Here is a 24,121-nt window from a genome sequence, read left to right as displayed (position 1 = left end):
GGTAGCGCGTCCCTGTAGTTCCAGCTACTTGGAAGGCTGAGGTGGAAGGATCGCCGGAGCCCAGCAGGTCGAGGCTGTGGTGGCCAGGAGCGTGCCGCTGCACTCCAGTCTGGGCGACAGAGTGAGACTCCAACTCAAAAAAAAAAAAAAAATAGGGAATGATAAGAAACATCATGATATTAAGTTTAAGGTGTTTGAAGTGGTACCAAATATCCTTTAGATGCCCCTTTAATGCCCATTTTCAATCAAGCACAGTAACTGATAATTTGTTTAGAAACCTCTTTTTAATGACTAGGATAATTTTGCTTATCTTTGCTCTGTTCTTTGTACTTAGAAATGCTTCTGATTACCACAAACCCATATGACTACCCATTTGTCAGTCAAGGGGAGATCAGTGTGGCCAGCATTGATGACCAGGAAGAACTGATGGCAACAGATGTAAGTAGAACACAAGAAAATTTGTTATTATGGTGGGTCAAAGCAATGGTCATTCAGATAAATATTCAGTTTCTGGTAGAAAAAGCAGAGGAAGATTCAAGAATGAGCATGGATGTGCCCCTTGGAGTTAAATGAAAAGAGCAAGGTGTGCCCCTACATTTTATTTGCCCTTTATAGTATTCTAAGAGCTATCATTTCTGAATGTACCTAGACCATTTCTAGGGGGCAATCAACTTGCATTAGGTTCATGCCACCTCTCATAATTACAAATTCCTTACATTTCCTATCCTTGTTCTAAGTTTACTTTTTGAATCTCCAGAGTGTATGCACCTATAACTTTAATTCTAATGTTCTGTGATGGCCTTCAGTTGACCAATTTCTATATACCAAATCTAAGGTTCCTTGTCCTTCCCTCCTCTCACCACCCCATTAGTACTGTGGTTTTCTCAGTTTGGTCAACAGGTCAGGAATGGGAACATCAACCACTAATGTGTGGATTGTAATCTAACAGCTTTCCTTTTGCTTATATTGACAGAGTGCTATTGATATTTTGGGCTTTACTAATGATGAAAAGGTCTCCATTTACAAGCTCACGGGGGCTGTGATGCATTATGGGAACATGAAATTTAAGCAAAAGCAGCGTGAGGAGCAAGCAGAGCCAGATGGCACTGAAGGTATCAACTGAGTCATTCACATCATTTCATGTTTGTCTGAAAATCACATTCTTAACTTATCACCTATGATACTTTTAGGGATCATTTCTACAGTTCGTTACTAGAAAAGTTTCTCTGATCATGTAGAGCACTGGAAACCATGAGTAGGAGACAGCATTTTCTCCTGAGCATGAAGCCGACTTTTGGTGTTGCTTCAATGCAACTGCCATTTGCCATTGATGATCGTTCTTCCCTTCTTTTGCAGGGAGCAAGAGGGAGAAGATGCAGCCTGAGTGCGGGAGGGAAAAAAAGAAAGAAATAATTAAATTATGAAGTATCTGTATACCCAAATAATATACCATAGGAAGCATGGGCATTAGATAAATGTTTCCTGTAATTTCTGAATTTCCTTAGAACAAACTACCCATAATCAAGGTTTTGAACTCAGCGAAAAATTGGGCAAGAATACTGAAAAATATATACTGAAACAGTACACAAAATATTTGTAGCTTAAAAAATATTTTTAAGGAAGTGGATTTCTTTGAACCATAATAATATTGCTCTATTCTTTCTTCCTTTCAGTTGCTGACAAGGCAGCCTATCTCCAGAGTTTGAACTCTGCCGACCTCCTCAAAGCCCTCTGCTATCCCAGGGTCAAGGTTGGCAATGAGTATGTCACCAAAGGCCAGACTGTAGAGCAGGTAGGGGCATGATTCAAATTCACTGCTAGGGATGAAAGTCTTTTTATAATCCCCTAGTAACTTCAAGGGTTACATCTTGGTCTTTCAAGGTAACCAACGCAGTGGGTGCTCTGGCCAAAGCCGTCTATGAGAAGATGTTCCTGTGGATGGTCACCCGCATCAACCAACAGCTGGACACCAAGCAACCCAGGCAGTACTTCATCGGGGTCTTGGACATTGCTGGCTTTGAGATCTTTGATGTGAGTTGGTAGTGGCTGATGAGAGGATTTTACAATAAGGCAATGGAAATATCAATAAGAAGGAATTTGTGAATACTGTGACCTGTTCTTACCACTGTCAAAGTTTGTTAAGACTTAAAATAATTGGACAACTACTAATACTTTATTGTAGTGACTATTCCACTTCTATGAGTAGTAATTCACTTCGTGAGAACTCTTCAACTTGCTATGTGATCCAAAGGAAGTTATAAATTAGCTTAATGCAATGGCAGCTGGGGTTGTGGGTGGGGGGGTTCTAAAAATCCAACAAAATGAAGTTGACATAAAAATATCAAAGTAGGCTGGGCTCGGTGGCTCAGCCTGTAATTCCAGCACTTTGGGAGGCCAAGGTGAGTGGATTGCCTGATCCTGCAGGTTCAATACCAGCCTGCGCAACTTAGTGAGACCTTGTCTCTACAATAAATCAAAAATTAGCCGGGTGTGGTAGTGTGTGCCTGTAGTTCCGACTACTTGGAAGGCTGAGGCAGAAGGGTAACTGGAGTCCAGCAGGTTGATGCTGGGGTGCCTGTGAGAGCATGCCACTGCCTTCCAGCCTGGACGACAGAGTGAAACTCCAACTCAAAAAAAGAAAAAAAAAGTCAAAGTAAACCTGTGCAACAAATAATATGCTTTGACTATATGGTGGAGAAATCATTCACAAGCACTTAGAGCTAATAAGAGCTGAGAAAAAGGTTAATAATTTAGAGTCAGTATTAATAAATGCAACTAACAGTCAAGGCTCATTAGTATAACATCATGAAATAGAAATTCATATTTGATTATGAAATATATTTTTCCTGCTTATAGTTTTTGAGAAGTTTAGATTTTTCTTTCTAATTATACAAGTAAAACTTGGACATTACAGAAGATATAGAAAAGTAAGAAAAAATATTATACAAAATGCCACTGTTTGTATCTAATGTTAACATTTTGGTTTTTTTAAGTACAAGTATGTATTATCATACTGCATATAATATTTGGTATCTTGAGTTTTTTCATTTCACATTAAAGAATAATGGGGTCACAATTACTGCTCACTTGACATGCAGACCATGTGATCACCATGCAAGATAGACTCCTCTCAGCAGCTTCTTAGGGTGACAAGTTGGTTTCTGAAGGAGTCAACAGAAAACTATCAACCCAATGGAAAATGTAGAAGACAATGAGAATAAACACAAGATGATTAAGAAGGAGCTCACGGCCGGGCTCGGTGGCTCAGCCTGTAATCCCAGCGCTTTGGGAGGCCGAGGTGAGTGGATTGCCTGAGCCCATGGGTTCGAGACCCACCTGTGCAAGTTGGCGAGACCTCACCTCTACAATAAAAATCAAAAATTAGCCAGGCATGGTAGTGTGCGCCTGTAGGTCCAGCTACTTGGAAGGCTGAGGCGGAAGGACTGCCAGAGCCCAGCAGGTCAAGGCTGCAGTGGCCGGGAGCGACCACTGCACTCCAGTCTGGGTGACAGAGTGAGACTCCAACTCAAAAAAAAAAAAAGAAGGAGTTCAGGACATTTCTGAGTAAATGCAAGCACATGTAGGAAAAGAATATTAATAATAACGATAAAATTTTCTACAAAATGGCAGCAGAAAAACAGTAGATTTCACATGCTGTCAACTTCTACATTTTTCCCTTTTTATTTCAAAGGAATCTCTTCAGTCCAATGATTCTGACATCTATAATCTAAAGAATATGGATACTTTTTTTTAAAGGCGAAAAGTCCTGTAACTTAAAAAAAAACCATTCAATTTGCTTAAGAGAGAAGTGAACATATCTCTTTATTTAGTTCAACAGCCTGGAGCAGCTGTGCATCAACTTCACCAACGAGAAACTGCAACAGTTTTTCAACCACCACATGTTCGTGCTGGAGCAGGAGGAGTATAAGAAGGAAGGCATCGAGTGGACATTCATCGACTTTGGAATGGACCTGGCCGCCTGCATTGAGCTCATCGAGAAGGTCAGTATTGCATTTCAAGAATCATATTTTATGGCAACTATATTATTCATTGCATCTTATTTTAATTCTATAAACAGAGAAAAAAATCACACAGAAACACAATTTTGTGTTGTGGTCTGCTTTTTAGCCTATGGGCATCTTCTCCATCCTGGAAGAGGAGTGCATGTTCCCCAAGGCAACAGACACCTCCTTCAAGAACAAGCTGTATGAACAACATCTTGGAAAGTCCGCCAACTTCCAGAAGCCCAAGGTTGTTAAAGGCAAGGCAGAGGCTCATTTCTCCCTAATTCATTACGCTGGCACCGTGGACTACAACATTACTGGTTGGCTTGACAAGAATAAGGACCCCCTGAACGAGACCGTGGTTGGGCTGTACCAGAAGTCTTCAATGAAAACTCTGGCTAACCTCTTCTCTGGGGCTCAAACTGCTGAAGCAGGTAATGCTCAAAAGTATAACACTCGCCCTAGGTATTACAAAATGTGATGTTATATTGAGACCACAGATCTCATAGCCCTGGCAGAAGGGTTGCAGGTCAAATCTCTGGTTCCTTTAAGTACTGAGTAGATAGGCTGCCTTGTAACTATGTGTTTGTGGCTCACTCTGACCCTATTGCAGAGTCAGAGAAGAACTATCAGGCTATCAGTCAATGAAAAGCCTCAGCTTCCATGGTTCTCTCCAGCTTCTTCCTCTACATCTGTAGGATACTGAATAACTGGGAATATTTAAGGCAACACAGTAACAAACCTCTTCCTCTCAGTGCCTGCTTCTAGTGATGATATTTTGAAGTTACTGTGTCCCCAAATGTCCTAACACTGGGGGATCTGTCTCTAAATGGTAAGGCGAATACCCTTCACTTTATTTCCCAATGGAGAAAGAATCACAGAAAAGTGGATACAAAGTTAGTTGAAAAATAAAAATCATTCAGGCTCAAACAGAGAGGCCAATAGGGTGGAAAAAAGCTCCACCTGACGAGCACAAAAATTAGAAAATAGGCAAGAAGAGCTCTGCCGGCTCAAAAGTATATCTGAATGACACTTTTTGCTGTTTTTTCTCCAGAGGCAAGTGGAGGTGCCAAGAAAGGTGGTAAGAAGAAGGGCTCTTCTTTCCAGACCGTGTCTGCCCTTTTCAGAGTAAGGAAGATATCATTTTTGACATTCTCCAGTTGCTTTGGGAATTTGTTTTCTAAAGTACAAAATATTTCCATATGTCATTTGGGAAAGAATTGATAGTAACTAATTATTCTGTTGATCTAACTTTGGAGAGAGGAGATTTAAATTACTCAGAGATTATTAACTCACCTTTCATGCTAAATCAAATAATGAAGAACATTTTGTAGAAATTTGTTTTTTTTTTTGACTTGGAGTCTCACTCCGTCGCCCAGGGGGAGTACAGTGGCACGCTCACAGCCACTCCAGCGTCGACCTGCTGGGCTCCAGCGATCCTTTCGCCTCAGCCTTCTGGGACTACAGGCGCGTGCTACTATTTTTGATTTATTGTAGAGACGAGGTCTCGCCAAGTTGCCCAGGATGGTCTCGAATCTGCGGGCTCAGGCAATCTACTCGCCTTGACCTCCCAAAGTGCTGGGATTACAGGCTGAACCACCAAGCCCAGCCAGGAAAATTTTATAGAACATAATACTCTGCCATTCATAATCTAGCTGAACCATGAAAAAGGGCAATGACATATACTCAGAGAGACTAAAAGACATCAGTACTACTAATGAATTCTAGCAGCTATTCTGCAGTGAAGCTAATATAGTATCCTTGCTCTTAATCCAGTCAATTCTCAATTATAACTGGTAGAATTATTCCCTTAAAGATCATCTTTATGGCCTAAAAATTGATGAAGCTGGAAAAGGGGAGCTATACTTATGAGAAAAAACCCAAATGTGGTGCAGGCTTGCATTTCCTCACTGGAGAAGTTTAGAGTTTAGTAGGAGAAAGAGCAACAATGTAGCATGGGAAGGTGACCAGACCCTGTAAGTTCCAGTATATGACCAGGGACCAAGGTAGGAAGAAGGATGGTGCTGGTATAAACTGAAGAGAAGCACGTATCGGGCTGCTTTCTATGTGTAACACCTGGCGACTCAAGTGTGGGAAGAGGTACTAAGAAGCAAACTGCATTTCAGGAGAAACATCCAAATTGTGACCTTAAATGAAAGTGGTCCATACTGGTCATTCAATTTAGCTATAAATATTGATTTTACAGACATTACCAAGTGCTCATAACTATGTCTACAGTCTAAAACAAGGGTTTTCCTGATTTTACAGGAGAATTTGAACAAGCTGATGACCAACCTCAGGAGTACCCATCCTCATTTTGTGAGGTGTATCATCCCCAATGAGACTAAAACTCCTGGTAAGAAGATCTAGACTAAAAGCACAAAGCATGGCTACCACACCTTTTTACTAACTCTGCAGTGAAATAAATGTGCATTTTTAGGTGCCATGGAGCACGAGCTTGTCCTGCACCAGCTGAGGTGCAATGGCGTGCTGGAAGGCATCCGCATCTGCAGGAAAGGATTCCCAAGCAGAATTCTGTATGCAGACTTCAAACAGAGGTCAGTGTCTCCTAATTATGGAGTATCTTCAAGTTTACTATGATCAAATTTAATGCAAGCAAAACAAGTGAAGAATTTGCCTCCACTTGTTATTTTGTCCGAAAAGAACTAAACATTATAAGCCCTTTTAAAATGTACCATATTTTAAGCACTATTCAGAATCTTCATTAGATTTACCAAACTCCTGGCTTAGCTCATAGATGTACACATTAAATCAGTAATTACATAAAAATTACTTTTTTTGAGTGCTTAATACATTTGGATTATCTCATTTGATCCTCACAAAAGCCCAGTAAAGTGCCATCCAGACCTCATTTTATAGATGAATAAACTGAGGCTCAGAGAGATTAAATTACTTGCCCACAGCCACACAGTGAATACATAGCTGAGTTAGGAACTGTTCCATGCATGAAGTGCTACAAATAAGTCATTTTCTGTTGCTTCCTTTGGTATCATCTATCCTCAACTTTTAAATTCATATATTAGTTTGCCAGTGTTTCCTAGAAGCAGAAGGAACATGACCCAATAAAACTCCTCAGATCGTTTTCTCCTCTCTAAATAAGCACATCTTGAGACTCAAAGACGAGGCAGAGGGGAGGAGGGGCTAGGTGGCAGCTGCTGGGAGCTGGTCTCTCCCAAATCGAGGAGAGATGGAGTTGACAGAGAACTCCAGTGACCAAGACCCAAAGCACCTCTATGGTTGATTTTAAGTCATAAGGACAGTTCCCCATACTTACAGTATGCCTGCTACCAGATTCCTCAGTAGAAAGTAGCTTTCTTGAACGCAGGATCTTAAAAAGCAAATGCATACAGCAAGGATAACATATAACATTTTATTGATTATCTACACCATAATGTTAACAAGATTATAGACCCTTTCCCAGAGAACGGGGTCTGATGAGGCAACTGTGAGGAAAGGTAAAATGGAATAAAAATTGATAGCCAGAAGGTTGACCATCCATGTAAAAACAGTGTCCTCCCTGTGAACAAAGAATAATTTTTTTTTTTTTTTGAGTTGGAGTCTCACTCTGTTACCCAGACTGGAGTGCAGTGGCCGCTCCCGGCCACCACAGCCTCGACCTGCTGGGCTCCGGCGATCCTTCCGCCTCAGCCTTCAAAATAGCTGGAACTACAGGCGCACACTACCACGCCCAGCTAATTTTTTGATTTTATTGTAGAGATGAGGTCTCGCCAAGTTGCCCAGGCGGATCTCAAACCCGCGGGCTCAGGCAATCCACTCACCTCAGCCTCCAAGAATAATTTTTTAAAGCTCTAATTTTTTTAAATGAATCATTTGATGTTTACTGTTTGTTTCACCAGTAAACCAAGTTTTTAAAAGTCATATTTACTTTAACAGATACAAGGTATTAAATGCAAGTGCTATCCCTGAAGGGCAGTACATCGATAGCAAAAAGGCTTCTGAGAAGCTCCTTGGGTCCATCGACATTGACCACACTCAGTATAAATTTGGTCACACCAAGGTAATATTCTGTAAATCCTACCTAATGCTATTCCTGTCCCTTTGAACTTTATATAAAGTTTCTGATCTGAAACTTTATCCATGCACAGGTCTTTTTCAAAGCCGGTCTTCTGGGTCTCCTAGAGGAGATGAGAGATGACAAGCTGGCCCAGCTGATTACCCGAACTCAGGCCAGGTGCAGAGGGTTCTTGGCAAGAGTGGAGTACCAGAAGATGGTGGAGAGACGGTATACAGACATTTTGCTTATTCACATCATCTTTCTTCAAAAACAGATTTGAAGTGGCTTACAATTAAGACTCAGCTTGTGATAGGGACACCAGAGTAAGAGGAAATGAGTGAGTCCTATAATGCAGTGAAGATATAAATATACCAGAAAACATAAGGAAGGAATCATCACTTTGGAGTACATCCTGAGTGTTTGGGCAAAACGCTGAGAAGCATAAAGTGTGCATAATTATTATCTAACAAGACAAAATACACTAGTGAGTAAGCAGAGACAAACTTCTGTCTTAGCCCTTGGTTCTAATATGAATTGATTGGACAGATAATTAGATAAGGGATATTGAACAGCATAATAGAGAGTATATTCAAGAGTGGTTTTACACAGGATTCAGAGACAACTTCTTTCATCTGATCATTTCTATTATCAAACTATCATAATTTAAAAAAAAATTTTTTTTTAGTTGGAGTCTCACTCTGTCACCCAGGTTGGAATGCAGTGGCATACTCATGGCCACTCAGGCGTTGACCTGCTGGGCTCCAGTGATCCTTCTGTCTCAGCCTTCCAAGTAGTCAGAACTACAGGCCCACATTACCACACCCGGCTAATTTTTGATTTATTGTATAAATGAGGTCTTGTCAAGTTGCCCAGGATGGTCTTGAACCCATGGGCTCAGTCAATCCACTTGCTCTGGCCTCCCAAAGTGCTGGGATTACAGGCTGAGCCACCAAGCCAGGTCATGATTTAAAATATTGGGCATTGGGCAACCCACTTTCAGGTCCCCTCTGGCTGCTGAGAGCTTTCTGACTTGCTCACTCAAAAAGATTAAAAATTTTAAAAATTAAATATTAAGTGTATTTATTTATGAAAGAATTTTTGCAGTAGTTACTACAGTGTCACCAAGGCATGTAGCTTTTGGATGATCTGATATGATGCAAGGACAGAGTTCAAAGACTGTAGGGCCAGATGCCTCAAACCGCAGAATATATATGACTAGGACCATTTCTCCATAGTGAGAAATGTATTTTACGTTGTCACTTATGCATCTATACATACATGTATGTGTGTGTAAATCTATAAACAATTTATATGAAACAAATTTTATTTTTATCATTTGTAATTATGGTAACATTTGCTAATATTTTATACTATATTCTATTTCATTAAAAATAATAAATTTTGGTCATGATTCATTATATATATTTTGGGTAGTTAATTGTCTATATATGACAATAATTTTAAAAATAATTTAGATTAAAATAAATGTGGTATTAGACAGCAGAATTCAAAATTCACACAACATTAACAAATAAAACCAGATATTTTCAAATAAATTCTGAGGTTTTTTAAAAAACTCGCATGCCTCTTAAAAAATAAAATAAAATAAAATTGCATGCCCCATATATCCCTCAAGGGTCATGTTCTCCCTTCATTGCCCTTAGTGGTGTTTTAGTAGGAATGTCTGAGAAGCACTGATATAGACCAGTGCTTCTCAAAGGGTGGTCCCTGGACTTGCAATCCTTACGTTTCTTGCAAACCTGTTAAAAATGCTAATTTTCAGGTTCCACTCCAGAACTTCTGAATCTGAGTCTCTGGAGTTGAGGTCCTGAAATCAGCATTTTATTTTATTTTATTTAGAAAGCAAGATTTATTGAGAGGACAGAAAAGTTCCCACAGTGGGAAGGGACTTGAGGAGTTGCCCTGAAATCAGCATTTTAAATAGCTCTTCAGGTGATGTTTATGCATGACAAAATTTGAGAAACAATGATGTAGAGAAATGAGTGAATAGCGAAAACCTGTCATCCCAAAACATAATTTCTTTCAACTGCACATTTGAAAGCAGGTGAGGAACAGGTGGAGCAGAATCTCCAACTCTCACTGCCAAGACTTCATCTCATTTCACCATCACACAATACCTAATTTGCATCAATTAAATTTCAGGGAGGCCATCTTCTGTATCCAGTACAACGTCCGAGCCTTCATGAATGTCAAGCACTGGCCCTGGATGAAACTGTTCTTCAAGATCAAGCCTCTGCTGAAGAGTGCAGAAACTGAAAAGGAGATGGCCACCATGAAAGAAGAATTTCAGAAAACTAAAGATGAACTTGCAAAGTCAGAGGCAAAAAGGAAGGAACTGGAGGAAAAGATGGTGACACTGCTAAAAGAAAAAAATGACTTGCAGCTCCAAGTTCAGGCTGTAAGTTGGGGTATTACTGTGGATATCACTAATCAGGAAACAAGTGCTAGAACTCTGGCCACTATGGGCCATGAGTTGGGCAATCAGCATGGAAGACACTCATTGGAGGGCAGAGGTTAAAGCACTCCAGTGGTACTAATAGCAGTCCATATATATGTATTTGCCCCTTGCCCAATAAAATTCCCCAAACCAGCTTCAGGGCACTGAGGTAGAACTTTCTTCATCTTCCACTCTGCACAATTTCATCGAACTGTAAGACTTACAACGTCTTTTCCCTTTCAATACACCCTTAACAGTGATTTTAACATGAAACAATCCCAAATAAAATCTTAAGGAGAGGACAGCATAGAGTAAATTTTTTCTGAACCTTCCTTGAACTTCTTCTAGATATCCATGAATCTTAAATTACAATGTGAACAGCTAAAAAATGACAATACTCCCCATCAAATTTTATTAAATTATTATGTTATTGATCTCAAAAACTCAGATTCACTCTTTCCAATCCATCTCCACAGTCAGTGCTTCCATCAACTTGGAAATATAATTTATAAGACTATGTTTCATTTGGGCTGAATTGAATTGGTCTGGTATAATATACTCATCACAATATCATACATTTTTTTCTGTTAAAATTGGTCTCTGCTGTCAAGTTTGGGCAATGCAATAAATAACACCTCCTTTTAGATTACAGAAGGAATAGGAGCCCTTTTCTGTCCCCAACCACTTTCAAATCTATCCTGAATTCTCTTCTTTTATCACCAGAGATTTACTCAGAATTTGTCTTATACCACTATATTCACTGCATGGCTATATACAGCACACTGTATTCTTTTATGTATTCAAAGGCTGATATGGAGGCTCACTGATGAGTATATATGAGTATTCCAATGTCTCTCTCATTTCCTGCCTGCCTCCTCTCCTTTAATCGGAAACAGCAGGTTGCTAGGAATTTCTTGATTATGCCTCAACTTGAATTTTGAGCATCCATAACCAGGATCATCCTCCAGTACTACAAAAAAAAAACAACAATTTTTCAGTAGCAGCTGTGTCTTGAATTTGTCTTGCTGGAATGCTCTCTCACTCCTTTCCTGTTCTTCTCCCCAGTAAGCTGATTTCTGCAAAACCAAATCCTAGCTTTCTCTCAGGCCCAATTCAAATACCACTTCTTTCATGAAATCATCTCTGATCCAACTTCTCTGATCTCTTAGGTCACTAACTTTCTCCATTAATGGTACTTTTGGGGAGATAGGTTTTCTAATCTACCATAGAATACATTCTTCTAAAGGAACAGAACAAGACTGTATACATTTTGGAAAATGTATTGCACACAGTGAGTGATTCATGAAACAAAAGTTTGTGAAGACATAAATAAATGAATATAGGAACTCCAAAGGACAGTTGCATAAATTTATAACTATTATCATTCTTCCTTCCCAATTTTGATTTTGCTTACAACTCAAGGAAGCTGAAGGCTTGGCTGATGCAGAGGAAAGATGTGACCAGCTGATCAAAACCAAAATCCAACTAGAGGCCAAAATCAAAGAGGTGACTGAAAGAGCTGAGGATGAGGAAGAGATCAATGCGGAGCTGACGGCCAAAAAGAGGAAACTGGAGGATGAATGTTCAGAACTCAAGAAAGACATTGATGACCTTGAGCTGACACTGGCCAAGGTGGAGAAGGAGAAACATGCCACGGAAAATAAGGTATGGATCATATTCTCCAATATTATAAAGGGCTGTTGCTACCTAACTAAGCTGCTATATTGCAACTAAGCTGCTCTCTTAACCTTTGTAGGTGAAAAACCTCACAGAAGAGATGGCAGGCCTTGACGAAACCATCGCTAAGCTGACCAAGGAGAAGAAAGCCCTCCAAGAGGCCCACCAGCAGACCCTGGATGACCTGCAGGCAGAGGAGGACAAAGTCAACACCCTGACCAAAGCTAAAATCAAGCTTGAGCAACAAGTGGATGATGTAAGTCTAGTATTATCAAGGAAATTATTTTCTTCTAAAGGAAGCTAAGCATTCATTCTGACTCAACATTATTTATATTTAGCTTGAAGGGTCCTTGGAGCAAGAAAAGAAACTTCGCATGGACCTAGAAAGAGCTAAGAGAAAACTTGAGGGTGACTTGAAGTTGGCCCAAGAATCCATAATGGACATTGAAAATGAGAAACAGCAACTTGATGAAAAGCTCAAAAAGTAACTATGAAAGAATTGCTTATGAATTTGCTTCCAGTGTTGGATATGGACTAAATTGTTGTCCTCTGCTACTTTTCTAAAAGGAAAGAGTTTGAAATGAGCAATCTGCAAAGCAAGATTGAAGACGAACAGGCACTTGGTATTCAATTGCAGAAGAAGATCAAAGAATTGCAAGTAAGTACATAATTTTCGTCAGTCTGACTCAAAGAGGTACAGTTACCACATAAAGGAGCTGATTTTGTACTTTTCACCGTTTTCAGGCCCGCATTGAGGAGCTGGAGGAAGAAATCGAGGCAGAGCGGGCCTCCCGGGCCAAAGCAGAGAAGCAGCGCTCTGACCTCTCCCGGGAACTGGAGGAGATCAGCGAGAGGCTGGAAGAAGCCGGTGGGGCCACTTCAGCCCAGATTGAGATGAACAAGAAGCGAGAGGCTGAGTTCCAGAAGATGCGCAGGGACCTGGAGGAGGCCACCCTGCAGCATGAAGCCACAGCAGCCACCCTGAGGAAGAAGCATGCAGATAGTGTGGCTGAGCTTGGGGAGCAGATTGACAACCTGCAGCGGGTCAAGCAGAAGCTGGAGAAGGAGAAGAGCGAGATGAAGATGGAGATCGATGACCTTGCCAGTAATGTAGAAACGGTCTCCAAAGCCAAGGTACTATAGATTCTGGGAAATTGTTATCAACAATAATAATCTGTTATGAGCACATCATAATTTGCACAGTGCATTTCACACACATTAAGTCATTTGTTATTTGTAGTAATCCAAGGAGGTAAGCAGGAAAAATATTATTTTTATTATTTCCATTTTATATATGAAGAATGAGAAATTCAAAGAAGCTAAACTCATCAACCAATCACACCATTAATAAATGACACCAGTTTTTGAACATAGGTCATCTGTGTTCTCCAGATCTCCAATTAGAGAAAACAAGTTGCCAACATTTTCAATGATCCAATAAGGAAATTAATACATTAAAGGCAATGAAGTATTTCTGAACATGCTTTTAGAAAATAAACCATATACTAATGTTACAAAATCTTAAAATTAGAACATAACCTTTAAGTTTTTTTATTAATATTGAATCGAGCTTTATGATTAGCTTTCATAAAATATAAAGAAAAAATTCCTTACATATCACACTACATATAAGGAAATCTTGGCTGGGTTTGGTGGCTCAGCCTGTAATCCTAGCACTTTAGGAGGCCGAGGCAAGTGGATTGCCTGAATCCATGGGTTCGAGACCAGCCCGGCAGCTTGGCGAGACCTCATCTCTACAATAAGTCAAAAATTCAGCCGGGCGTGGTAGCATGCACCTGTAGTTCTGGCTACTTGGAAGACTGAGGAGCAAGGATTGCCCGAGGCCAGGAGGTTGAGGCTGCGGTGGCTGTGAGGGTACCACTGCACTCCAGCCTGGGTAATGAAGTAAGATTCCAACTCAAAAAAAAAAAAAAAAAATCTGATAGGAAATCTGATTTATTTTATATTATAAAACACTATTTTTTTCTACTTGGAAGAAATTATAGTAACCACAAAGATTCTTACTATCAGCTTAAAAGGTCTTTGTTTCCTTCTTTTACTTCTTGTCATGTAGGGAAACCTAGAGAAAATGTGCCGGACTCTAGAGGACCAAGTGAGTGAACTTAAATCAAAGGAAGAAGAGCAGCAGCGACTGATTAATGACCTGACAACTCAGAGGGGACGCTTGCAAACCGAATCTGGTAATCCTCCCTCTTCTATGATGCCTCAAAGTAGAGATGATATGGTTAAGAACAAGTGGCTTGGTGATGTGGGAACCTAATAAAAGCAACTGCGAACATGTGTGATTCACTGAATGGCTCAGACTCTTGACCTATGTGAAAGGTCATTTTGGGACAATGCTGGAGATAGACATTTCTTTTTTTTTCCTTTTCTGTAAAAAAAAAATTTTTTTGTTGTTGTAGAGACAGGGTCTTGCTATGTTATCCAGGTTGGTCTCAATGTCCTGGGCTCAAGAAATCCTCCCACCTTGGCCTCCCAAAGTGCTGGGATTACAGGTGTGAGCACCATGCTCAGCCTTGGAGATAAAGATTTCGACAGGACTGGATCAAACTCTGTTCCAGAAAGGCCCTGAGTATTTGTTCACAAAGGGGATATTGGGATTAGACGTTACTCCAGCACAAGTCCAGGGCTTCAGTTTCAGGCCAAGTTTCTTTTGATTATATCAGTGTAATCAAAATATCTTAAGGGTTAATGGATAGCCTTGTCTCTCAAAATTCCATGGAACTTGGCATATACAGAATTGAACATTTCATCTCCCTTCTTTGACGGTCATCACTGGGTTTTTTACAATATCATATAACTCTGAAATAATCTGTTATAAAAAAAAACCAAGAATTTAAACAGTATTTATTCATTCAGATTGATATTTAAGTTTCACCAGAAAAACCAGAAATTTGGCATTGAGCATTAAAATGCCAGCAGAGGACGCATCATCTGAACACTAATTTAGGGGGCTAAGAGTTAAAATTCATTTCCAGCCGGGCTCGGTGGCTCAGCCTATAATCCCGCACCTTTGGGAGGCTGAGGTGAGTGAATTGCCTGAGCCCGCGGGTTCGAGACCCGCCTGGGCAGCGAGACCTCATCTCTACAAAAAGAAGAAAAAAATTAGCCGGGTGTGGTAGCACGCGCCCGTAGTTCCTGCTACTTGGAAGGCTGAGGCAGAAGGATCGCCGGAGCCCAGCAGGTCGAGGCTGCGGTGCACTGCACTCCAGTCTGGGTGACAGAGACTCCAACTCAAAAAAAAAAAAAAAATTCATTTCCAACATGGGCTTGCAGAACTTTTTCTTCACTTAAAAGAGTGGTGCCATTTATTTTGTCTGTCAGGTGAATTTTCACGCCAGCTTGATGAAAAAGAAGCTCTAGTGTCTCAGTTATCAAGGGGCAAACAAGCATTTACCCAACAGATTGAGGAATTAAAGAGGCAACTTGAAGAGGAGATAAAGGTAACAATTTTAAGACTATTTTCCCCCATGAGATGATCATATATGGAGCCTATTATACCAACTTTCAAAGGGTTTTAAAAGTTAATAGTTAAATATTTAAACATAAAGTGAATTGAAGGCATAATTATCCACAGGCCAAGAATGCCCTGGCACACGCCCTGCAGTCATCCCGCCATGACTGTGACCTGCTGCGGGAACAGTATGAGGAGGAGCAGGAATCCAAGGCCGAGCTGCAGAGGGCGCTGTCCAAGGCCAACAGCGAGGTTGCCCAGTGGAGGACCAAATACGAGACGGATGCCATCCAGCGCACAGAGGAGCTGGAGGAAGCCAAGTATGTGCACAGACATGAGAGAATGTGTAGAAAACACTGCACATTGAATCTGAAAGATACCATCTGTGAAGATTCGGTCAATTTGTCCACAAATACTCATTGATTGGCTTCTATTTGTCAGTCACTATCAGGCCCTGAGAATAAGACATGAATAAAGCAAACATAAACCTGCTATCTAAACATCCAGTTAAGAAAACGAAGAGCGAATAATTACACAGATAATTAGAGCCCTTATTGCTGTTTGTCAAGCACAACAACCTCCTTATTGCTTTGGAGGTTTGCTGTTCCCTCTATCTGGAATATTACCTCCATAGAGTTTCCTCTGGCTCACTCTCCTACTTCTTTTAAATCTTGACTCAAATATTACCTCTTCACAGAGACTTCACTGAATACCTAGAGTAGTTGCCCACCATTTACCCTGTTTCGTTTTCTTCATTGCACTCACATCTGCAAGGTGTTATTATGCATTCTCTGCCTTGCTTATTGTCTCTTTCACTTGTTCGTAATCTTCATGGGGGTAAGATCCTTTTTTGTCTTGTTCATTGCTGCGAATCCAGTGTCTGGTTCATAAAAGAAACCCATCGATACTTGCTGAATGAATGAATGGATGGATGAATAGCATTAATATGAAGTTTCTGATACTCCTCTGTGTGGTAAGAGTTCATAATTCTTACTATGGTTCACTTCTCTCTAAAAATACACATAATTTTCAAGGAAGAAGTTGGCACAGAGGCTGCAGGCTGCTGAGGAACATGTAGAAGCCGTGAATGCCAAATGTGCTTCCCTTGAGAAGACAAAACAGCGGCTGCAGAATGAGGTCGAGGACCTCATGCTCGATGTGGAGAGAACAAATGCTGCCTGTGCAGCCTTGGACAAAAAGCAAAGGAACTTTGATAAGGTAATTCCTGCAGCATCCTCTGCTCTATACTAGTTTCCTTTGTCTTTACCACAGGTAACCACTCTTGGTTTTCCAGATCCTGGCAGAATGGAAACAGAAATATGAGGAAACACATGCTGAGCTTGAGGGCTCCCAGAAGGAGGCCCGCTCCCTTGGCACTGAGCTGTTCAAGATGAAGAATGCCTACGAGGAATCCTTGGATCAGCTAGAAACCCTGAAGCGAGAGAACAAAAACTTACAGCGTGAGTCCCTTTCACTGTCAGTTAATATTCATGACTTGGAGAAATATTTCTTTTATGTCATCAGTTTGACCAAATCTCTACCTGTTTTTTACCCAAACAACAGAGGAGATTTCTGACCTCACGGAGCAGATTGCGGAAGGTGGGAAGCGTATCCATGAACTGGAGAAAATAAAGAAACAAGTTGAACAAGAAAAGTGTGAACTTCAGGCTGCTTTAGAAGAAGCAGAGGTATATGTCAAACTGTGCGTTATAAACAAATTCAGGAAAAAAATGTCTATCTACTCAGGTTGAATAAAACGATACACAGCACAAAATTACTGGTGTGCAGAAGAACTTTAGAATGCTTTCAATTTCCTGCTAATGCTACCTCTTGCTGTCATTAAGGCATCTCTTGAACATGAAGAGGGAAAGATCCTGCGCATCCAGCTTGAGTTGAACCAAGTCAAGTCTGAAATTGATAGGAAAATTGCTGAAAAGGATGAGGAAATCGACCAGCTGAAGAGGAACCACATTAGAGTCGTGGAGTCGATGCAGAGCACGCTGGATGCTGAGATCAGGAGCAGGAATGATGCCATCAGGCTCAAGAAGAAGATGGAGGGAGACCTCAATGAAATGGAAATCCAGCTGAACCATGCCAACCGCATGGCTGCAGAGGCCCTGAGAAACTACAGGAACACCCAAGGCATCCTCAAGGTAAATGGGTGCAAGAGATGGTTCCAGAACGACTGGAGCAACTGTAGCCCTGAGAACATGGTATCTCAATGACTGTTCGTCCCACAGGATACCCAGATCCACCTGGATGATGCTCTCCGAGGCCAGGAGGACCTGAAGGAGCAGCTGGCCATGGTTGAGCGCAGAGCCAACCTGCTGCAGGCTGAGATTGAAGAGCTGCGGACCACTCTGGAACAGACAGAGAGGAGCAGGAAAATTGCAGAACAGGAGCTCCTGGATGCCAGTGAGCGTGTTCAGCTCCTCCATACCCAGGTGGGATTCAGCACAAAGAACTCCCCTGTAGTAAATGTTTATGTGTCCCAGAACAGATAACCCTGAATTTTTTATATGACAGCGAGATTTTATACTTCTACCAAAATTTTACTCTACTATTGAGAAATCTTACACAGTTTTATTTTGAAAAATTATTATTTATTTACTTTTTTTTTTTTTTTTGAGTTGGAGTCTCACTCTGTCGCCCAGACTGGAGGGCAGTGGCACGCTCCTGGCCACTGCAGCCTCGACCTGCTGGGCTCCAGCGATCCTTCTGCCTCAGCCTTCCAAGTAGCTGGAACTACAGGCGCGTGCTACCACGCCCGGCTAATTTTTTTTGATTTTTATTGTAGAGATGAGGCCTCGCCAAGTTACCCAGACGGGTCTCGAACCCTCAGGCTCAGACAATTCACTCACCTCAGCCTCCCAAAGCGCGGGATTACAGGCTGAGCCACCGAGCCCGGCTTATTTATTTACTTTCTATAGTATTTTAAGGCTGTCCCATATTCTATTGTGTTAATATCTTTAATGGCCCTCATTGTCAATATTGACATTTTTATTATGGAGAAATGGAGTGTTATGAGCACATCTTTTATACTTTTTTCCCTGTGAATGGTTTGTCTCATTGATAAATGGTAGTCATGCAATTATAGAGTTATTTGGTCTACTTACAAACTATGTATTTGAAGATGCTAAATATTTTATAACATTTCTATTTTATTTAATTATATTACATAACAAAATTATTTAAATTGAAGGGCATATTTTTTGACTTGCAAGTTTTTATCGAATTTTTTTCAAAAATGGCTACCACTAAGTACTTTTATAACACAATTTTAAAAATGTGTAACTTACTTTTAAACAGAACACCAGCCTGATTAATACCAAGAAGAAGCTGGAGACAGACATTTCCCAAATGCAAGGAGAGATGGAGGACATTGTCCAGGAAGCCCGCAATGCAGAAGAGAAGGCCAAGAAGGCCATCACTGATGTGAGGGGCAGGCATACTTTCTCCACTGGTTTAGCAGAAAGGTTTCCTGACATCTATCGATTTCTTAATTTTCTTGGTTTATTTGCTAATTAGGCCGCCATGATGGCCGAGGAGCTGAAGAAGGAGCAGGATACCAGCGCCCACCTGGAGCGGATGAAGAAGAACATGGAACAGACAGTGAAGGACCTGCAGCTCCGTCTGGACGAGGCCGAGCAGCTGGCGCTGAAGGGCGGGAAGAAACAGATCCAGAAACTGGAGGCCAGGGTGGGTCTCCCAATATCTGTCTATTTCCATGTGTTTCCAATGCCCTATTGGATCAAAGTTCTTAAGAGCCTGCTTGTTTGTAGGTGCGTGAGCTGGAAGGAGAGGTTGAGAGTGAGCAAAAGCGTAATGTTGAGGCTGTCAAAGGTCTGCGCAAACATGAGAGGCGAGTGAAGGAACTCACTTACCAGGTACGACAGTAGCTTTTAGCAGCTAAGCACTTAGAAATATATATGAAATACTCATAAGCAGTGATGCAACAGTCACCTGTTTTAGTAAGTAAGGCCCCGCAATTTTTATAATCTTTCAGACGGAAGAAGATCGAAAAAATATTCTCAGGCTTCAGGATTTGGTAGATAAACTTCAGGCAAAAGTGAAATCTTACAAGAGACAAGCTGAGGAGGCTGTAAGTATTCTTAAGATAGAAGGGAAGAAGAAAATCCTTGATTAAGAAAAGCTGATGAAATAATTTGATTTACTACCCCTTGTATATAAGTAAATAATCTGTTTGCTTTATAGAAGACTGTGTACTTAAAAGCATCTTGTCATTTTTGTACATATTGCTTATCTTTAGTAATATCAATAGCTTGATTTTAAAAGTAAACTTTCAATCCACAAAGAAACTTCAAAAAATTTAAAAGCAGAAGTAATGCAGGCCATATTATCTGGCTACAGTGTGATAAAATTGTAAAGTGATGATATAAACAAAACTTCCAAGTTACTTAAATATTAAAAAATTAACTTTCTTAAGTAACTCTTAGATTAAATTGAGAATAAAAAATAATTACAAGTTATAAACTATAAGTAAAATTATAAGGAAGATGCCACTTTTAGAAATGTGTAGAATGTAGTCAAAGCTGTACTTTGAAGTTAATTCATTGCTTTAATACTTTTATTATGAATCCAAAATAAAAATAAATGAATAAACTTACAGTCCAACCAAGAAGTTGAAAAAATAATAATAATGTTAAAACAATGGAAGTAAAAAGTACTGTTAAAAATAAAGATAGAGCCGGGCTCGGTGGCTCAGCCTGTAATCCCACGCCTTTGGGAGGCTGAGGTGAGTGGATTGCCTGAGCCCACAGGTTCGAGACCCGCCTGGGCAGCGAGACCTCATTTCTACAATAAATCAAAAAATCAGCCAGGCATGGTAGCGCATGCCTGTAATTCTGGCTACTTGGAAGGCTGAGGTGGAAGGATCGCCGGAGCCCAGCAGGTCGAGGCTGCGGTGGCCGGGAGCAACCACTGCACTACAGTCTGGGCGACAGAGTGAGACTCCAACTCAAAAAATAAATAAATAAATAAAAATAGAAAATAAAGCTAGAAGCCAGTGGATCAAAGTATACTATTTTTTAATTTGATCATTTCAGTCATATTTGATAACTTTTTGAGAATTAATAAAATAAATATAACTAGTTTAATCAAGGAAAAAGAGAGAAAATACAAACAACATTAGGAATAAGAAAGGGAGCCAGGAGCAGTGGCTCACACCTGTAATCCCAGCACTTTGGGAAGTGGAGGTACAGGATTGCCTGAGCCCTGGGTTTCAGAGCCAGCCTGGACAACTTGATGAGTCCTCATCTCTACAATTAAAAACAAAAAATTAGCGGGGTATGGTGGCACACACCTGTAGTTCCAGCTACTTTGAAGGCTTAGGTGGAAGGATCATCTGAGCCCAGCAGGTCAAGGCTGCAGTGGCTGTGAGTATGCCACTGCACTCCAACTTGGGTGACAGAGTGAGACTCCAACTCAAAAAAAAGAAAAGAAAAGAAAAGAAAAGGAATGAGAAAGAGGATAAGCCATACACAAAGATTTTTTAAAATATAAAATAGAAATCTGTCAGTAAAATTGAATTCCTAAAGAAACTGATTTTTCTAGAAAATATAAATGAACCAATTTGGCTGAATAAGTTATTTCAAAATTACTCCTGTAAATGGACCCAGGCCTGGATAGGTCTTTCAATATTTCAAGGAACAGATAATCCCCTAGCTATGTAAGCTGTCCAAGAGCATTAGAAAAGATGGAAAGCTGTCCAATTCATTTTAAGAAGCTCACATAACCTTCATACCAAAACCTGTCCAAGAGAGAACAGGAAAGAAAACTAAAGGTTATTTTACTCATGAGTACTGCTATAGCAAAGATAAGTTACTAAGTATTAAAGCATTTACTTTATTAAATGTCTATCAGTAATTAAATAGACAATTTTTACAATGTAAGGATTACTTAATATTGGGGAGTCTGTCAATAGAATCATTATATTTAATGCAGGAGAAAAAAAAAGATCATTTTGAAATGTGGCCAAAATGATATATGATAAAATTTAGCATTTACTTCATTTTGTAAAAACTTTATTAAATTCATCCTTAATATGATAAAGAATATCTAGCTGAAGTGAACAATCATTATCTCACAGCAAGCATTAACAATGATGACTTTAATATTCTTGTCTTGTCCTCTGAGCTTTTTCTTGCTCTATTTGTGGTACATATCTTTTAATATGTTTTGGCTGTAAACATTAGGATGTTATTATTTATGAGACACTAAGCCCCAAATAAGCCATAAAATTAATTTCAATGATAAGCAAAATCTAGGAGATGGTAAAATGTTGCTTATCTATAGCTGCTAAGTCCATTCTTCTCTCACATTTAAAGAGTCTAGAAAGATGCACATTATAAGTTCCTTACAATTCCATTTTTATTCTCAGGAGGAACAATCCAACACAAATCTATCTAAATTCCGCAAGCTCCAGCATGAACTGGAGGAGGCTGAGGAACGAGCTGACATTGCTGAGTCCCAGGTCAACAAATTACGGGTGAAGAGCCGGGAGGTTCACACAAAAGTCATAAGTGAAGAGTGATCGAGCTCTGATGCGATAGAATGACTGAAGAGAGGCACAGAATGTGACCTCTTTGGTCATTTCCCACTGTAATTATTGTCTATTCTACCCTATTGCAAAGGAAATAAAGAGCATAGGGTACTTTGCAAACTATCCTTAGACTGGTCTTCTCTTTTCTCTCTCTTCCGAAGCCATATCAAAGTTTGAATAGTCACCGGGTTGTCAGACAATCACATTCAACCTGCCACTATGAAGTATTTATGTACTCACTTTTAAGTCTATAGCAAGACTTCAAGACTATAAAAGTGTTACTTGTCAGGAAAGCCTGTTCTGATGAACAGAAATCTGAAAGTCATATTTGTTTCTTTCCAACTTCTCCCGACATCTGGGTATAGTAAAACCCTAGAAAGTTCCTGTTTCCTCTGCCATGAACCTAATTTTCCAGGTTTATGCAAAGATGGCACTAGCAATATTCTCACATGGGGGATTCAGACTGCACTGTAACACTAATTCTTCTTGCTTGATAAATGTTATCAAGAATACAAATCCAAAGTACTCTTAATTACCTCTTGAATATTTTCATTATTCATACCAATATGCCCATAGTAATAAGCCTGACATGCATGAGATATAACTCTTTTCCCTGTGAAAGCTACAAGGTGACTATCAAGTCTGGAGACATAGAGGATATTATTTTACATATCATAATGTAGTATCTATAGGTTATTAGCATATGTTTCCAGACTTTATGCTTCCTGTATAATCACAAAAGAGCTAAAATAAATGCCTAAAAGTATCAATAAAATATGAGTCTTAAGGTAGATTATTCAAATGCATATTCAACACACATAATGATAGGTATGTATTTGGTACAAATAGTAGATATGGTAGCAATCGGGATTACTCAGAGAAATTTTCCTAGAGGATCAAAACATTTAAACTGGACATAGCTGAGATGCATAGCCAAAAATATAACCTTCCTGGACAGCATAAAGCTAAATGGTAACTTCCCATCTGAATAGAAAGCAGGAGTATCTTGGTTTAAATGGCACCATGTAAAAATGACTTAAATTAGACATGTGGAAGCTGCTAGACAGGTAAGTTGAATTCACACTGTCGCACCGGAAGAGTATGGAATCACTTTTTTCCCTGCATTGGTCTCTCTTTTACTTTGTTCTCAGATCACCTGTTAATGTTTAAGTGCCTCAAAACTTGGCAGTAATGACCAAAAACAATGCTCTACTTTCTAAAACTCATTGATAAATTTCTCCAGGGCAGGACAAGAGTTTGTCTTTAAATTCCCATCAATTCCTTGAGAACATTATTAAAATGTTCTTCCTGAGAATAATTACCCACAGTTTGCAGATGCCTAGTAAAAAAACAGACATGTAAGAAGGTAAAATAATGTGCCTGTGGTAACAAAGAAGGCTAATAGTTGACTAGGAAAGGCTCTCTTATACACACATCCCCTGGAGGCCCTTCCTGATGGCTTTAATAAACCCTGGGTCAAAGAGTGTCACCAGCAAGCACGCTGGGCTACAAGTCAGATGACCAGAGTCTAAACTCAGTGCAATTTGTAGAGATTATTCTTTGGATCTCAGTTGCTTTATTAGTAAAATGAGGAATATGAATTAGATGATCCCTTACAATAGTAAAACCATGTGACTGTTACAACCAGTTTCTCCAGATGCCTGTTTTCATAAGGCAAGATATTTCCATTAAATCAATTGAAATATAAGTACAATAATACAGAGGTGGGTGCAAAACAGGGTATATTAAGCAATTTGCTTCCAGTCCTAATCAGACAATGCTGACCGAGAGAGATGTGAGCCCACAGACTTAATAAGACAAGCCTTTTTTAAAGTTAAAAATTAGAATAAAAAACAATGCTCAAGTATTTTTTGTAAACAAAGTATTAAATATATACCATAGGTAGCTG

At 39.9% G+C, this 24,121-nt stretch overlaps 1 protein-coding gene across 2 annotated transcripts in view; it reads left to right on the top strand.

The window, feature by feature from the left end:
* Positions 1-22,336, top strand: part of LOC103252147 (myosin-2) — a 30,406-nt gene extending 8,070 nt beyond the window's left edge. For both annotated transcript variants that reach the window (XM_008050763.1, XM_008050762.1), the window contains exons 11-40: positions 335-438; positions 974-1,112; positions 1,674-1,792; positions 1,882-2,031; positions 3,831-4,001; positions 4,129-4,438; positions 5,059-5,132; positions 6,273-6,360; positions 6,445-6,562; positions 7,920-8,043; positions 8,132-8,268; positions 10,204-10,459; positions 11,921-12,163; positions 12,255-12,431; positions 12,514-12,659; positions 12,743-12,833; positions 12,920-13,309; positions 14,250-14,376; positions 15,521-15,639; positions 15,774-15,970; positions 16,685-16,868; positions 16,945-17,110; positions 17,214-17,338; positions 17,495-17,803; positions 17,891-18,094; positions 18,960-19,085; positions 19,179-19,349; positions 19,433-19,537; positions 19,657-19,752; positions 22,051-22,336. In XM_008050763.1, coding sequence (XP_008048954.1) covers positions 335-438; positions 974-1,112; positions 1,674-1,792; positions 1,882-2,031; positions 3,831-4,001; positions 4,129-4,438; positions 5,059-5,132; positions 6,273-6,360; positions 6,445-6,562; positions 7,920-8,043; positions 8,132-8,268; positions 10,204-10,459; positions 11,921-12,163; positions 12,255-12,431; positions 12,514-12,659; positions 12,743-12,833; positions 12,920-13,309; positions 14,250-14,376; positions 15,521-15,639; positions 15,774-15,970; positions 16,685-16,868; positions 16,945-17,110; positions 17,214-17,338; positions 17,495-17,803; positions 17,891-18,094; positions 18,960-19,085; positions 19,179-19,349; positions 19,433-19,537; positions 19,657-19,752; positions 22,051-22,203 — 4,919 coding nt within the window. In that variant the 3' untranslated portion in view covers positions 22,204-22,336. The remainder of the gene's footprint in view (positions 1-334; positions 439-973; positions 1,113-1,673; positions 1,793-1,881; positions 2,032-3,830; positions 4,002-4,128; positions 4,439-5,058; positions 5,133-6,272; positions 6,361-6,444; positions 6,563-7,919; positions 8,044-8,131; positions 8,269-10,203; positions 10,460-11,920; positions 12,164-12,254; positions 12,432-12,513; positions 12,660-12,742; positions 12,834-12,919; positions 13,310-14,249; positions 14,377-15,520; positions 15,640-15,773; positions 15,971-16,684; positions 16,869-16,944; positions 17,111-17,213; positions 17,339-17,494; positions 17,804-17,890; positions 18,095-18,959; positions 19,086-19,178; positions 19,350-19,432; positions 19,538-19,656; positions 19,753-22,050) is intronic.
* Positions 22,337-24,121: the final 1,785 nt, after the last annotated feature.

This window comes from Carlito syrichta, unplaced genomic scaffold, assembly GCF_000164805.1.
Source record: "Carlito syrichta isolate Samal-C Ts95f unplaced genomic scaffold, Tarsius_syrichta-2.0.1 Scaffold153648, whole genome shotgun sequence".
In the NCBI taxonomy this organism is placed as follows: domain Eukaryota; kingdom Metazoa; phylum Chordata; class Mammalia; order Primates; family Tarsiidae; genus Carlito; species Carlito syrichta.
This window is presented reverse-complemented; position numbering and strand designations above follow the sequence as displayed.